This window comes from Heterocephalus glaber, unplaced genomic scaffold, assembly GCF_053883595.1.
Source record: "Heterocephalus glaber isolate CG9 unplaced genomic scaffold, H.glaber_assembly_v1.0 deba00001795, whole genome shotgun sequence".
Lineage (NCBI taxonomy): Eukaryota > Metazoa > Chordata > Mammalia > Rodentia > Bathyergidae > Heterocephalus > Heterocephalus glaber.
The window spans coordinates 2984597-3000189 of NW_028258476.1; the positions used below are offsets into that span (position 1 = coordinate 2984597).

At 48.0% G+C, this 15593-nt stretch overlaps 1 protein-coding gene across 1 annotated transcript; it reads left to right on the top strand.

The window, feature by feature from the left end:
• The first annotated feature begins 5694 nt into the window (after positions 1 to 5694).
• Positions 5695 to 15196, top strand: Pglyrp3 (peptidoglycan recognition protein 3). The gene is made up of 7 exons (XM_087203555.1): positions 5695 to 5799; positions 8108 to 8309; positions 9400 to 9518; positions 10408 to 10560; positions 11826 to 12024; positions 14237 to 14355; positions 15018 to 15196. Exons 1-7 carry the CDS (start codon positions 5751 to 5753, stop codon positions 15194 to 15196), a joined length of 1020 nt encoding a protein of 339 aa, XP_087059681.1. The 5' UTR covers positions 5695 to 5750.
• The last annotated feature ends 397 nt before the right edge of the window (positions 15197 to 15593 follow it).

A 15593-nucleotide genomic window follows, 5' to 3' on the forward strand; every position in this document is an offset into this window, starting at 1 on the left:
AGTGTCCAATCTGCCAATAGCAAAGGCCAACAACATATTTCCAACAGACTGGGAGATCCAGCCACCACCTGGGAACAAACCCACTATCTTGGACTCCTTCCAGTATGGACAGGGAATTGATTTTTCTCCCTGGAATGAATACTTGAGACAGCTCCATTCAGCTTCCATGCAATGCTTCTGCCGGCATCACTACCTGTGGACCCCTGGATACCCTTATCTCCACCACTGCATCCCACTTAGCATTATTTTTGACAGAGATACATGTTTGATAAAAAGAAAAGTGTGGAGGAAGATGACAGCAATATAAAATTTGAATCTACCCAATTCCCTCCCATCATAAAAAGTCATAAAGTGACTAGGATGGTGAAAATAAAAACAAAAATCACAGGCAAAATCAAGATAATTAGGCAACAGTGCATTTATAAACTTCCAGATTCAGGCAGGTGGAGACAAACCATGAAGAGGCAGGTGGAGACAAACCATGAAGAGCCAGGAGATCGCAAGCATCCTCACAAGGGGAAGCAGAGGGAAGAAACTGATTTGAGAACTTCAAATAACTAAAACATACTCGCCCAGAAGGTTAGCCAGCTCAGTGGCCGAGGTCAGGAGATACCTGCACACCCCAATACTGGGTGAATCCAAAGGGCTGTGGTGAGGTCCGCCAGAAGTGGAGCAGGCTGGTCCTACGACTCTCAAAATTTATCAGCCGGGGTCCTTTCCAGAACAAAGGCCCACAGGGAAGAACTCCTGGGCACAGAATCTAAAATACAGCAGGGATGAGTAATTAAGTAACAAGAAAAAGATCGGTATAAAAGTGGGGAAAGGAATGGAGCAAGAATCTAAATCGAAATCTAAGCCACATTGTGGTTGAACATATACTTGACAAAAATAATAGAAGAATCTCTAGAGTGTTGAGATTAGACAAGTTATCCCAAAGTTAAATTCTCTTCAAGGATCAGGAAAACTCCTTTCACATAAAATAAGCAACTGAAAGGGATTGCAGTCCATCCCCGTACCAAGTTATTAAAAAACAAAAAGTATGATCAGAAATAAGAAAATAAAAGCAAGGATAAGAGATGCAGCTCGGTAGGACACTCACCTAGCATGCATGCAGTTTCGGGTGAGTCCCCACACTACCAAACAAAAAGGCATTTCAAAAGCATAACACAGACAAGCGCCAAGGCTGTTCATTTGCAGGCCTGTCTGGGGCAGTACTCACTCTGGCACCATGTCCCGGGAAGGAACATCTGCTGCTGTTTCCAGGTTCTGCTACTCATGGTCCCTTTTCCCACCCCAAGGTTTGGCATGATGCTGGCCACTCATCGGGCCTTGTGGCCTCCGGTATTAGTTGCTGTTGTTAGCTCTGTCCCTTTCCCCAGCTAACTTTCATGTAATTGGAAGCATGGATTCTGTGATTTTCATGGATTTGTAAATCTTTTTTTCTAAATAAAATTGTATAAATGTATGGTACAAAACATGATGTGCTGATGTAGGCATACATTTTGAAATGGTTACATCAACCTAATTAACACATCTACTACCTCACACTCCTATTGTTTAGCGATGAGAATATTTAAGTTCTACTCTCTTAGCAATTTCCACGGGTACGCTATACTATTACTAGCTATAGTTGCCAGGTTCTGTAATAGATCTCCTGGATTAATTCATCTCGTCTAAGTAAAACTGGATTTTGGCCTTAGGACTCTAGTGAAGGTATACAATTTTTTTTTTTTTTAAAAACTAGTTGTTCTTTTGCCTTTGCAGGATTATGAGGGGGTTGAGTGGGAAAATTTTATTCTAAGTACCTGATATGCTCCTCTATGGCCAGGAGACAAAGTGACTATCTTAGATACGGGATTTGTTTTCTATTGCTGCCTGTGTGTCTTCCAGTCAGTCCTCACAGGGCTGCAGTCCAGTTTGACGGGGCTCAGGCAGGAAAGAATCTGCTCCCAAGCTCAGTGCGTTGGCAGCATTGGTTTCCTCTAGGCTGTGTGACTGAGGTCCTGTTTCATCGCTAGATGCTGGCCTGGAACACTCTGAGCCCCAGAGACCTCCCTCATACCCTCGTCATGGCCCTTTGCAGTCCCTGTCACTGCCTGACAGTTTCCTTTTCTAAGCAGAGAACCCCTCTCTTCAGAAAGCAGTGCAGCTAAGTAACAGGGTCTCATCCCATTGACTTTGAGTTCCTAATTACAGTATTGTATTAAAAATGAAAAACTTTATTGTATTAAAAATTCAAAGTGCTCTTTCATGTGTAATAATCTGATTTATATAATTTATACTAAATGTACGATAATTTTTATCTGTGGAAGGAACATCTGTAATTCTCATAAAAATATGTCTGGGCTAGAAGCAGCCTTGCCTCAGATTTTCTGCCAGTGAAACCTAGGTGTCCTTTATTCTGCCATCAAGGACTATAGGGCTGTATCTATTTTGCATTCTCTTTTTGAGCTGCTACCACTCCCTTTATCCCTTGGCTTTCTTCTTTTCCAAGCTTGAACCTCTGAGTCAGACAGGCACCTCCGTTCTCTTTAACTTTCTCCAAACATAAGTTCACAAACTATATTTATTTTAAGGACTGAACTACTAATCATGGTGGTAAAACACGCAGCCTTAAAAATTTCAGGTACGTAGACATGACCAAGGTTTAAAACATGCATAAGTTGGTGTCTGTCATTGTTGCCAGTGACAACTTCCGATTCCCTTGTAACATGTCCCTCCTCAAGAGCCTCTTCTAGGATGCCCCACACCTCTGGACAGCGGTGTGCACTATGCACATCCCTTTCCAAGGCCAACAGGCGCCAGAAGCTCTGGGTTCTGTGCAAGATCCTCCCGGCTCTGGCCCTGAAGTGCAGTTTGGCTGATCAGTGTGTAGAACATGGTTCCTCAATCCCCTCTAAGTGGCAGAGTGATGGCAGACATCTGGTCTGACCATGCCATCTTCAGGAGCTGCGATTCAAGTGCCTTCAACAGAGAAAGTCTTCTGCATAAATGTACCTTCAGTGATGGTACAAGGAACCTCAGAGGCAGAGCTGGAGACAGGGGCTGCTGTCAGGAGTGGCTGAGAAGGCAGAGGCTGTGGCTCTGTTTCACGGAACAGTTTGATGTTGAGGTGGGGATGGGGGATGAATGGTCACGGTGGCCCAAAGGTCAGAAGGCCCAGTGATGCCACATTGTGAGGTGTGAACACAGCTGGGAACGTAGTGCTCTGTGTCTGTCCCTCCACGCTGCCCCTGTGGAGAGGAACCGGCGAGTGACCTCAATCCACAGCCTTCAGACCCCTGCAGCAGCTCTGCCTCCGTGGACTGGAAGTTCCCAGATGCCAGGGACAGAGCCTCCAGGCCCCCAGAATCCTCACATCGAGGGGCCTTAGTAAGGCCTGGGCGGGGAAGGCCTCCCGGAGCGTTGGGCAATCGTGCCCTTTCCCAGGGAGGAGGGCCTGGGCCTAGTCACGGGGCGGCTGCCAGGTGCTCTCAGCGCCAGTCTGGTTTCACCTGAGCTCCCCTCAGGGCTGAGGACACAGTCGGCTCCCAGCCTCAGGTCTCTGTCCTCCTTCTCTGTTCCGGATCCAGGGCTTTGCTCTTCTCTCTGGGAAGCCAGAGCCCAAGTGCTCCCCGCCCAAGGAGGGAGTGCCCTCTTAGTGTGAGAGAGAGCAGAGCCTAGGAGGAGGAGGAGGAGGAGGAGGAGGAGGAGCAGCTGGAGGAGGGGCAGCTGGAGGAGGGGCAGCTGGAGGAGGGGCAGCTGGAGGAGGGGCAGGACCTGGAAGCCAAGTCTGAAGGGAGGAGCTGGCAGCCAATGAGGGCCAAGTGGACCGAGCCCTGACCTACCGCGCTGGGACAGTGCAGGGCCCACAGGTATTTCTGAGTGAGTGTGAGTGTTTCTTTTTCAGAGTCTTCTCCTAGAGGGCTGGACTCCATCATGTGAACATGGTGAAGAAAGTTCCCCTGGTCTGCCCGCTTGAAACCTTCCTTTAAATCAGGAAACTTTCTCTCTTCTCCATTTCCCTAAATGAGTTTGGTACTAACATCCCTGATCAGTCCTGCCAAGGTGCAGGTCCTGCGGTGCAGGTCCTCTACACAACTTCCTCCTCCCTCTCTGTAGAGTGCTGACTCCATAGCGGTTATGTCTTACTTGGGTGCAGTTATATTTAAGGATAAATGATGCGCAGTAATGTGATCCAGGGCACCAGCCCATCTGCAGCCTCTGCAGTTCAAGGCAGAATGGGAGAATCACTAGTTCTGCCCCTGGCTAATCGGGGCAATCTAAGCCTTGAAACTTCAGGTGTGTGATGTGAATGGTTAGGGGTAAGGTCTGTGATGTTAACATTTATGCTTGGAGGTACAGAATGATAAATGACCTGGCTCCAAACCTCCTGCCGATTATGACTGTGGCTTCTGGCAGCTTTGGAAGAGGCCAGCTCCTCTTTGGGGGAGATAAATTGTCAAGTTAATCCTTACCCTCACTTAGCTAATGAGGAAAGCTGAACACCTTTCCTCATATTGTTAGGTGCCTGCTTATTTCTAATTAGCTCATTTTGTCTTAAGTGCAGAGTTTTTCTAAACGAATGGAATTCTGGGTGTTATTTGCTAAGAGGTTGCCCATCCTGACCCAGGAAGCTTCCATATGTCTATTTCTTCATCTATGGTTCCAAAAATTTTCTCCCTGTAGACTCTGATTGTTGTATAAAAACCTTGGAGGATGATGATTTTCTATTCTTCAACTGGGGGAAAAGTTGATATTTTGGTTGACAGCTCAGATACTTGATATTTCATATTGATTGAGTGTGAGTAAACAATTTATTTTTGCCTGAAAGAGTTAAGGAGGACCATCACCATCCTGCAGTTTTACCTGTGAGAATCTACACTGATGAAAGTCAGGCAGACTGTGACGTTCCAGAGAGAAGCTCTGGAGTCAGACATGCCTGGGTAGTAGGCGTAGGCTCTGCCCCTCCTTGTTAGACAACTCTGGGCAAGTGGCTTAAACCACCTGAATTGCAGTTTTCTGATGGCAATTATGGGTCTCATAGGTCACTGTGAGACTTACTGAAATGTTTATGGAGTCCTTACCAAATACCCGGGCCACCGAATGGGGCTAGTAAGTGGTAACTACTGTTGTTTTCATTCTTGTTCAAGAAGAGATTCGCTGGGTATCTGCCAGGGATCTTTGCAGAGTGAGGAACTGACTCGGATGACTTTAAGTACCTCTGATTTTCTAGTAGTGCAGGGGATGGAGACCAAGCCTGCCTCTATTTGTCATTCACTCATCCCTGTTCTCCTCTTAACAGTGGGATTCAGAATGCCTTTCTTACAGGGATTTTATGAGAACTAAAATTGTGGCACTGGATATGAAAATATCTGCACAGGGTTTATTCCTAGCAGCTACTCAAGGGTTTTAGAAATTGTTGTTATCTATTCTGGAAGACCTAAGATCAGAAACTGGGCTCCCCTGAGGGACCAGGAGCTCCCTGGGGTAATAGGAGGTAGGTGGGGAGAAGGACTGCTAGAAATGGATGTTAATGTGGTCAGGTAATGTGACTGATGTGTGCAGAAGAACTAGAGAAACCTGAGCCGGGTACTGGCCCTCAAGAGGCCACAGTGTGGTGAGCGAGCAGGCAGGGACACTGGGCAGCAGGTGGGTGCTCGGTTTGAAGAGTGAGCAGGGTGGTGTTAACGGCCCGTGTCTCTCCAGGGTCACTGCCCTCCCGGGGTGGCATCATACTCTCCCTGCTGGTATCCCGGAACCACGTGAGGATGCTGCCCTGGCTTCTTGTCTTTTCTGCTCTGAGTCTTCAGGCTTGGGGTAAGTTTTCTGTCCTCATGTCAGAAATGATTTCAGGGAGTGACTGTCATTAAATCGCATAACAGAATTACCCGAGTGCTCTCCCTTTGCTAAAGGATAGTGTAGCTTTGCAATTTGAAGCCCTGTTCTGGAGTTGACAGACCTCTGTTGCAATCTTTGCCCTCATATTCATTATCATCTTTAACAAGTTATTTGGATTTTTGAGTCTTATTTGCTTCCACGATATGAGGGTGATATTGCTCGCTTCTAGGGTTGTTTTTCAGGATTAAATTAGATATCAATTGTGAGGCATTCAACACAATGCTCAATCAATGTGTGCTTGGCAATTTGTGGTATGATTTAATTATCTTAACTTATTATTATACCAATCATGGTTAAATCTGGCATACTTTTGCAAGTAAATGCAAATTCCTTGAGAATAACACTACTCTTTACTACAGCAGAATGCTTCTTACAGTTTTATATATACGATTGGACATGTAGCAAATGCCTAATAAACAGATGCTGTTGAATTAAAATGGAAGGGTTGGTGATTCTTCAATACTGAACATATTTTCAAGTTCACCTGATGATAGGGTGTGGTGTCTGCAGAGGGTGGTGGTCATGAACTCGAGCTCCGATGTCAGAATCTAGTGGGAATCTAGCATCACAGCTTAAAACTCGTGGAGCGAGTAATTTTGCTTTGCTTATTTCACGAACCTGTTCTTAGTCACAGTTCCCATAGTGTCTTTAGGAAGTTTGTCGTCACAGAGCTGGCCTATGGGAGGTGATGTTGGGGACAATGCTGCTATTGCAGGTGGCCATTGCTTCTATAGCTTCATGTACTGACCTGGAATTCTGGGGAATGGGATATGTTGGCAAAGATTAACCCTCAATAAATTCTAAGATATCTAGTTTTTTAGGGCAGTCACAAGGATCCATATATTTCTATGTTTCAAGAATCTTGCATGGCACCGATAAGTGCTGAATACACATATTAAGGGTTAGGTCAAAATAATGACTGTCCCCGTATGTGGCACTCCGATGGGCACCCATGGGTTTATGGTAGGGATTGGTAGCAATGAGCTAGGAAAGACAGCATTGTTCAGATAAGGTGGCAGGGGAGGCTGCCGTGTTCCTGGGATGGAGGGAGGATTGGGGAAGGAGGGTGCTGAAGGCCACTTTAGGGCACATGTGGGAGGCAGAGGCAGATTGAGGCCAGAGATGTATGTGGCTCTCCCGTGCTGCTTCCTGGAGGATGTCTGGGGACCTGAGAGGATGAGAGGCGGTGGAGCTGCGGTGTCCGGCTTATGCCTCTGAGCATACTAGCCAGGAGTTCCCAAGTATGAGCACCAATGTCCTCTGCAGGGGATGTCCCACAGTTATCCTGGAATGAAACTCAAGCCGGGGGCATCTCGGGGAAACTTCTGCACCTATTTATTAGTATCTCCCAGCTCATCCACAAGGGTTGCAATGGTGAGGTGGATTGCAGACTGGGTGGGATTTCTCAGGACTTGATTTTGACTGGGCTGGGGCTGAGTGGGTGGAGTAGAATCCCAGGAGGCTCATCTGCCAGCAACTCCTCGGGACTTCTTGAGTTTTGGGCAAGGTCGTGTTCCTTTGCCTGAGGAGAAGAAAAGAAGAGAAAGCCCGGGGAAAGAAAGAGAGGAGAGAAAACCCAGGGAGAATAGACACATGCCTTGGCCCAGCTCCCAGTGTGAGCAGAGGCACCCTATTCCTCAGAGACTCCAGGGACTCTCAAGATGAGGAGAGAGAAAGGAAATTCCCCGGAGGCCTGCAGTCCTGTGTGGGGACCTCACAGCTCCAGCCCTGGAGAGTTTTCCTCTGACAGAGGGAGACTCACATCACGTGTTCAGGGGACTTGCTGCAGGCTCTGGAGCCCCTCACTGAGGAGACTGACAGGCCTTCTTCTAGACAGGCACCATTTTGAGTAGAGCACAGAAGCAAGAGAGAGGCAGAGACCCAGGGTCCAAGACCAGGAAGAAGACACTCAGGCATCCAGGCTGGTGTGCTTCAGGGGCTGGGAATGGGGTGTCAGCTGGGAATGCTTTCCAAAGAGAGAGAGAGATGGAGGAGGCCAGAAAAGAAGGAAGGCTGGGGTCTGTTCTCCAGGGAACCACAAGGAGGGAGAGTCTGGGAGAAGCCAGCTTGACCTCCCAGGCTTGGTGCAGTCTGTCTGGATGGTTGTTGAGCCCAAACAGGGCTAGGGAGAGGAGAAGGGGAGGCTGTGGGTGCTGAAAGCCTCCTCCTTAGGGTCCCTCTCTAGGTGTAGGGACTACTGAATGCCACCCTGTGGTGTCCCCTGCAGGTACTCCCACCACTGTCTCCCGCAGCACGTGGGGGGCAAGACCACTTACCTGCAGGGCTCTGCTGAGCCCACCTGTACCCTACCTCATCACGGAGCAGCTCACAGGGATGGAGTGCCAGGAGCAGAGCGTTTGTAGCCAACTGCTGAGGGGTTTGCAGTCCCATTCTGTCCACATCAAAGGCCGGTGCGACTTGGCCTTCAAGTAAGAAGTCGATCAGCACACATCTACAGTTACCTCTCCTGGGGTGCTTCCCACATCCCCTTCTCTGCTCCTCCATTTCTGGGGCCTTCATTTATGTTGCTTTCAGAATAGATAAAAATAAAATGTGTTTAAAAGTAATCAAGCAAAATCTACAAGGCTCCAAAAATCATTAGGAGGGATAACTCTGAGGCATCTACGTAAGTGGTCTTTGAGCCTGGGACACCTAAAAGGAGTCAAGGAAGCTTTTGTAATAGCTACAGTCACCCCTGGGAGCTTAACAGATGACATAGTTCACAAAGGCCTTCACAAACATGACCCAGATAAGCCCTCCAGCTACTGGGGGGAATGGGCAGGAGAAATATTACTGCTCGCATTTCACAGGTGTGCCATGGTATACAGAAATTGAAGAAATTGTTTTAAGTGACGCATTGCAAGGGAACATAGTCCAAGAACAGCTCTGAGAATGCCTATCAGCTCAGTCCTGTCTCCTGCGCCTCCCACAGGGCTTGCATCCCGTGAAGCAGTCTCCTATTCGTTACCTTGAAGGGCCATCTTGACAGCGAGATGGGGGATCCTGTGGGACGCAGTGACAAGTTTGGGGCATGAAAGAATTTTGCACTGTGCATTGAGTAGCTACTCTGCAGATTACACTGGAGGCCCAGAGCCAGAGAGAGAGAGAGAGAGAGAGAGCAATGGAGGCCCTTCCTCACAGAATTTTAAAGACAGAGAAATGACTTCTCAGTACTCATTTTGGAAAGGACAATCCCTGCAGTGGTGGGGCCTTCTCTCTGTGGAGGCTGTCTGTGTTAACTACAGCCTATCTGCTGTCCGTGCCGCTACTTCCTCTGCCCTATGGTGTCACTGCAGCACTGCCTCCTTCAGCCACATATTTCCATGGGAGTCCAGACACCGACCTCTAAGTCCTGTGTCTCTTGGAGGTTTAAAGTTGGTTATTCTGCCCCCCACTGTGGTGTTATTGAAGCAGAGTGCTTACTTACAAGCCTCTACACCCTGTTTACCTTTTGAGGATCAGTGTAAAGGGTTCTGTTATAGAGCTTTACCATCTTACCCAAATTTTCTTGCCTGGCAGCTTCCTGGTCGGGGATGACGGCAGGGTGTATGAAGGGATCGGCTGGGACATCCAAGGCCTGCACACCCCAGGCTACAACAACGTGTCCCTGGGCATCGCCTTCTTTGGCAGTAAGATAGGTAGTGGACATTCCCGTGAGCCCTCAGCCCGAGAGCGGTCTGCATTCTTCCTCCATGCTCGGGTCTCACACTCCTCTTTTCAGCCTACATCATACTGGTCTTCTCTAATAATCATCCTCCTTTTGAAACTCTTCTTTTCACTGGATCTTCTGCATTTCTTTTTCTCTTCCCCTTCCCTGGCCTGCACTTCCGTGATATTGCTGAAGCCACAATGGACACTGCTTGAGCTCAGTTACTGCTGCCACTTCTGGAGTCTGACATTGATATTGATGCTCTGGCTGTCAGAGGCAGAGAAGGGCTTATCTCTTCTTCCCGTGTCTTCTATTGGTGGAGACTAACCAGAAGCCAGCAGGCAAGGAATTCTGGGAGATGTAGTTTGTAGGCTTCTGGCTCCCTGAGAAACAGAGGAGTGCGTAGAGCGGGGATGGAATTGATAGCTAATAGATAAATAACTGACACCTGCCAGTATCCTTGCTTGATAATCGGGGCTAGTAGTAGCATTTATTTTAGAGGTTTTCTGTGAGAACTGTATGAGTTAATGGATATAAAAGACTTGGCATGTGCCTGATGATGACAGCTGTCATTTTTCCCATGTTGGAGCATACTTGTCTTGCTCAGGTGAGTCTCCTCTTGGTCTTTCTATCTATAGGTGGAGTTGATAAATAAAGCTTATGTTTGGCACTTGGAAGAGGTCACCAACTTTTGCAGTCAAGAGCTCTGTTCAAGTAGTTCTTGTGTCTTAGGCCCTCTGGCCTGGCCTTTGGACCAGTTTCTTTTCTTCTACCCACTTCTAGTCATGCTCAAATGGGCATTTGTCCTCCCTCCAGAGGTCTAGTCCAGGTTGGGGTTCCTCACTGACAGTCCTATGATCCCTGCCATCCTCTTTAAGGCAGCAGTCCCAGCCCAGCTGCCTTATCAGCTGCGGAGGGCCTGATCTTCTCTGCCATCCAGAATGGTCACCTGTCACCCAAGTATATTCAGCCACATCTCTTGAAAGAAGAGATCTGCTTGGGCTCTCAAGGTCCAGTGATACCCAGTAAAGGTAAGACTCCCCTCATCCTCCTGCTCATCCTCACATAAGCACAGCTGGGGGTGCTCTTTCCTGTTGGGTTCTCGTGGGCTTCTTTTATCCAGACCTTCTCATGCATTTTATAACTTTGGGACCCAGAAAATTCTGAGAAGGTACTTTTCTGGCCTCCTCTCCATCCACTAGAATATTTCCACGGATCCATTCTTAACATAAATGTGTGTGTGTGTGTTTGTGTGTGTGTGTGTGTGTGTGGATGGCTGTGGACAGCGTTTCAGTCAAAAAATCTTGACTGACTAGCAGGCACTCACCAAGGTACTGAGCACACAGCTGCTAACAAATCAGACAAAACTCTTCACCTTAAGGGAGTTCATAACTTAGTAAGGAAAGTCAGAAAATGAGTGAACCAACAAGTGAAATATATTTCATGTTGGATGGCACAGAAGCTATGGAAAAAATGATGGATGGGAATGGAGTGGAATAAACATATTTACATATTTGTGTGACTATATTTGCATGTTTGTGTGAGTATATTTAGACACATACACACACCTTTCTAATTGCAAAAACCAGCCAACATGAAAATGACCACAGTGTTGAGAAAAACTTGAGTTCACAGGTTATGCTGATATCATAGTGAATATTCCAAGAAGCTGGGTAATAAAAACGATGCAGTGTCTTGGAGACAACAAGTAACACCTTAAAATCAGTAAAATTGATAAGCACTATCCACAGTTTAAATGTCTGTGTTAGGGTAGGCTTTCTCTGGGACTCAATGATATTTTAAATTAACTTTTAACATTATAAAATCTCTAAACAAAATTTTTCTTGCCTTTGGGCTGGTACAGTCTTCAATGATGATAACTCTAATATTTGTAGAGTATTTTATAGATTTCAAGTTATTTTGATACACATGTGATTAGTTCAGAGACAGCTAATCTTTTCATCCAGTCCTGTTCCCCAACACTCATATGTTTGTAATGCAGATGTAAACATGCAGGAGTTCTTGTCTTTTGAAGACAATGACTTCACCTCTGCCCACCAGCAGCCCATTCTGCTTATACACTGGTTTCTATAGTTTCCACAACCCTATCTGAGGCCCCGGTGACCTGACCTAGAAGTCTCACCAGGACTTTCCGGTCTCCTACAGTCAAGTTCACGTTAGGAAGTGCCTATAGATGTTGGGCAGAGACTGAGGCACAACCCAGCCCGAGCTCCTGAGACTGCTCAGCAGGGCCAAAGGCGAATCCTCATTTCCTTGCTTTCTCACTGCATCTCAGCTTGCCCCAACATCATCCCACGATCTGCTTGGGAAGCCAGAGAGACACACTGCCCTCAAATGAGCCTCCCAGCCAAGTACGTCATCATTATCCACACCGCTGGGGTCAGCTGTAATGTATCCATGGACTGCCTGCTTCGCCTCAGGGGTATACAGTCCTTCCACATGGACAAAAAAGACTTTTGTGACATCGGATATCAGTAAGTAAGATGAGGAAGGCTTGGGGATAGAACCAATACTGACTAAGCTCTTGATCTGTGCCCAGGGCTTTATGTGCAGCGCCATCCTTTCTTCTCATAGGAGTCTTGACGGAATATGGTGAGGGCTGGCTATCCCTCCTGGGTATGTGCTTTCTCCACAAGTCTTGGGAAGGCTGAAAAGAAGACATCAGAAGCAGTAGCGACAAAGCAAGACCAGATAACTTTAGGAAGGTCATTGAAGGAGTGTGTCTTTTCATGTAGCCCCTTGTAAGCAGTTGGAGGTGAAGGCCCCTCTCTCCCTCACCCAGGTCTGGCCCGAGCCCAGACTTGCTCTCTCTGTTAGAATCCTACTATTCTTCTGCTGTTCATGCCATTTATAGATAGAAGGGCATTTCACCTTCCTACCCCTCCTTTGTCTCATCTCTACTTAGGGGCAGCAATATGTTTTCTATTTAAAAACAAGGGGTGAAATAAAATTTTTTTTGGTTCCTTTCAAGGTGAGTATATAATAAAGAAATACATTAAACTGATGGGATACCAAAAGCTCCTTGGGAGATGCCTTTGAGTCTTTGTAGCAGAATTTAAGGATAGAATATGGTAAATTCCAATCATTCATTTGAGACATAATCATAATGAATTTTATAGCCTTGGTCGGCTTGGTTCTGCAAACGTACTGTTCTGCCTGGCTGGCTGACTCTGTCCTGTTTAAAGAGCAGGCTTTGCCAACAGCCAAGAACCTGTGGCATGTGACAGAGGTTTTGTTTGCCTTGCTAAAGTTACTTAGCCTGGATAGTAGAGGATGGGCTTCAGATCTGGAAATTCCAAATGGCAAATTCCAGCAGCTGAGGCAATGTTTGTTTTGCTTTGTCATTCAGTCATCAAGAGACTCAATCCCTGTCCCTTGACTTTAAAGCCTGTTGTTCTCCCTCCTCTGCTGGATCCTGTACCATCTCTAGCCCTGACTTGCCCCGTAACAAGGACAAAGCACCCGCTCACCCCCTGTTTCTAACTCCTTAACATGTCTCTTTCCTTCCCCTGTAGAGTTGAGAGAAATGATAAACAAGTAATTATGATGCAACATGTTAGGCCCTGTGATGGGCAGAACAGGATATCGATAGGATGGGCCTCTACTGGAGAGTTTGAGGATGACTGGCATCAGAGAAGAGTCCTGGGGAGAGGGGTGTCCATGGCACATGGATAAGCTGAGCAGAACAGGAGGGGGAGTGGCCTGGATAAAGGGGAGCAGCATACTGCAGAGCCTGGGGGGCCAGGCAGAGCACAGTGTCAGAAGGATGAAATCAGTTTAACTCACTCCTGCAAATAGCTTCCAGGAGAGAAATGGTGAGAGGTGAGCTAGAGAGGCCCCTTGTAATTGACCCTGAAGATAGACTCCGTTGGAAAGGCACCTGGAGGCCTTCTGAAGCCTCACGATAGGATTTGTACGTTAGAAAAATCATTTTGGGTGCTACAGTCCAAATGGATTGGAAGGAGGCAAAACTTGGGGCAGGCAGTTGTTACAGTAATCAGTGACCCAGGACAGGGTAGTGGCAGTTGGTGGAGAGAGGTGGGGAAGTTTAAAAGCTGTGTAGGAAACACAGTCGCCAAGCCATGATTAGTGGCCGGATGGGGCTGGGAGCGGGAGAGGGCGGCATTCAGGATGATGCCCAATTTTCTGGCTGGGCAAACTGCAAAGACGCTGGGTTTGTCTGGATCTGTTGGCTTTCACAGATAATGACTGAAGCCATGGGAGTGGATGACTGTGCAGGGCCAGTAGGCTGAGGCAAAAGAGAGATGAGTACAGCGGGGTCCTGAGGAGGAAGAGCACTGTCCGAGGAAGACAGCATCACAGCATTTGAGGAAAGCAGGGTGGATGGCGGAGGCCTGATGGAGAGATCAGGAGGGTGTAGGCCTGTGAAAGCCCCGGGAGAAACATTTCCAGAAGAGAGTGGTCAGCAGGGCTTGCGTTTTCCAGAAGTAAGAGGTGTCCTCTGTTCACCAAGGAGGTCACCGGTCACCTTGGAAGGATCAGATTAAGTGGCATGGTTGGGGCAAAGACCACACTGCAGTGGATTGTGTTTTTGTTCTTGGCACATAAGAGACATCCAGCCAATATGTGATGAGCGGATAAAAGAATGAATTCATGATGGAAGGAGTGGAAGCAAAAAATCTGCTCTCCAGAGTGACTTTTTCATTTTCCTTTGCCCGATCCTAGCTTCCTGGTCGGCCAAGATGGCGGAGTGTATGAAGGGCTTGGCTGGTATAGCCAGGGGTCTCACACCTATGGGTTCAATGATGTCGCTCTGGGAATTGCCTTCATGGGCAACTTTGTAGGTAAGGGGTGAGCATGGGCGGAAGGGCTTTGGGTGATGAATATTATGGGGAATGCATAGGAAGCATAAGGCGAAAGGCAGCACTGCGGTGCCCGGCAGTGCTGGTGGAACATTTTAGTTCAACTCTCAATACAGGATGACTGTCACCAGAAGCCCCTCCCAGACAAAATATCCATCCCTAAGTCACATTCCCATTCCCAACCCCATCCCACTTTAAATCCCTACCATGGGGCAAAAGAGGAAAAAAAAAAATCTTCTGAAACCTTCTGTGTTTTATGACTCAGCTGGCAAATGTGTATGCTCCTTGGTAACCATGGCAACAATGTTGGGGCACACTGCGCGCTGTGGCACAGAGGTGGATGCCTCAGTGGGCTGTGTGTGCCTTGCACCTACTGAGAAGTGGGGTGTCCTGCTGGAGTTTTATTCCAGAGTTGTTTTTGACTTCCTGAAAGAAACTTTGAACAGGAGGAAAGGAAGAAGACAGTAGCCTTCCCTTCTTTTTGTGCCTGATTGCTATAATTTCTGTAAGTTTGTTGGCTAGGATGATGGTGGTAAGGAGTGGGGTGAAGGAGGTGGGAGATGCAGCCTAGGTGCCCGTCCCTGCCCTAAGCAGGTAACCAGCCATGAGACCCTAATGACTGATGGAGTAAATGTGTTTTGCAGAAAAGCCTCCAAATGCAGCTGCGCTGGAGGCAGCCCAGGACCTGATCCAGTGTGCCGTGGTCAAGGGGTACCTGGCCCCCAACTACCTGCTGCTGGGCCACAGTGATGTGGCCAACACTCTGTCCCCTGGACAGGCTTTGTACGACATCATCAGGACGTGGCCTCACTTCAGACACTGAGGGCAACCTCACCTCCTTCCGGGGCTGCTCTCCTTCCCACCGGGTCTGTCCTCACCTCCCATTTGGCCTCAACGCCTGTGGCCCTCCTCTGCCAGCCCCGCCTTGCTCTCTTTTCCCAGGTTGGGGTGTTCATGTCCTCTAGCATCCCCAGGTTCCCGCGGCTGGGCATTTACAGCCTGACTGTGTCTGGGGCCAGCCTCGTTCTCTTTACCCTCCTGTCCCCTGAGCACCCACCTGCTCAGCCTGTGAGAGGGAGGCTGGCTGCTGTCGTGCTTCTGCTCTCCTTTCTGCCTGCCCTTGTACCTGGTGTCCCTTCCCCTGTGGTCCGGCTGGCAGTCCCCCGCCCGTGCCCATCACACGGGCCAGGCTGCCCACCCCTCCTCTCTGCTCACACAAT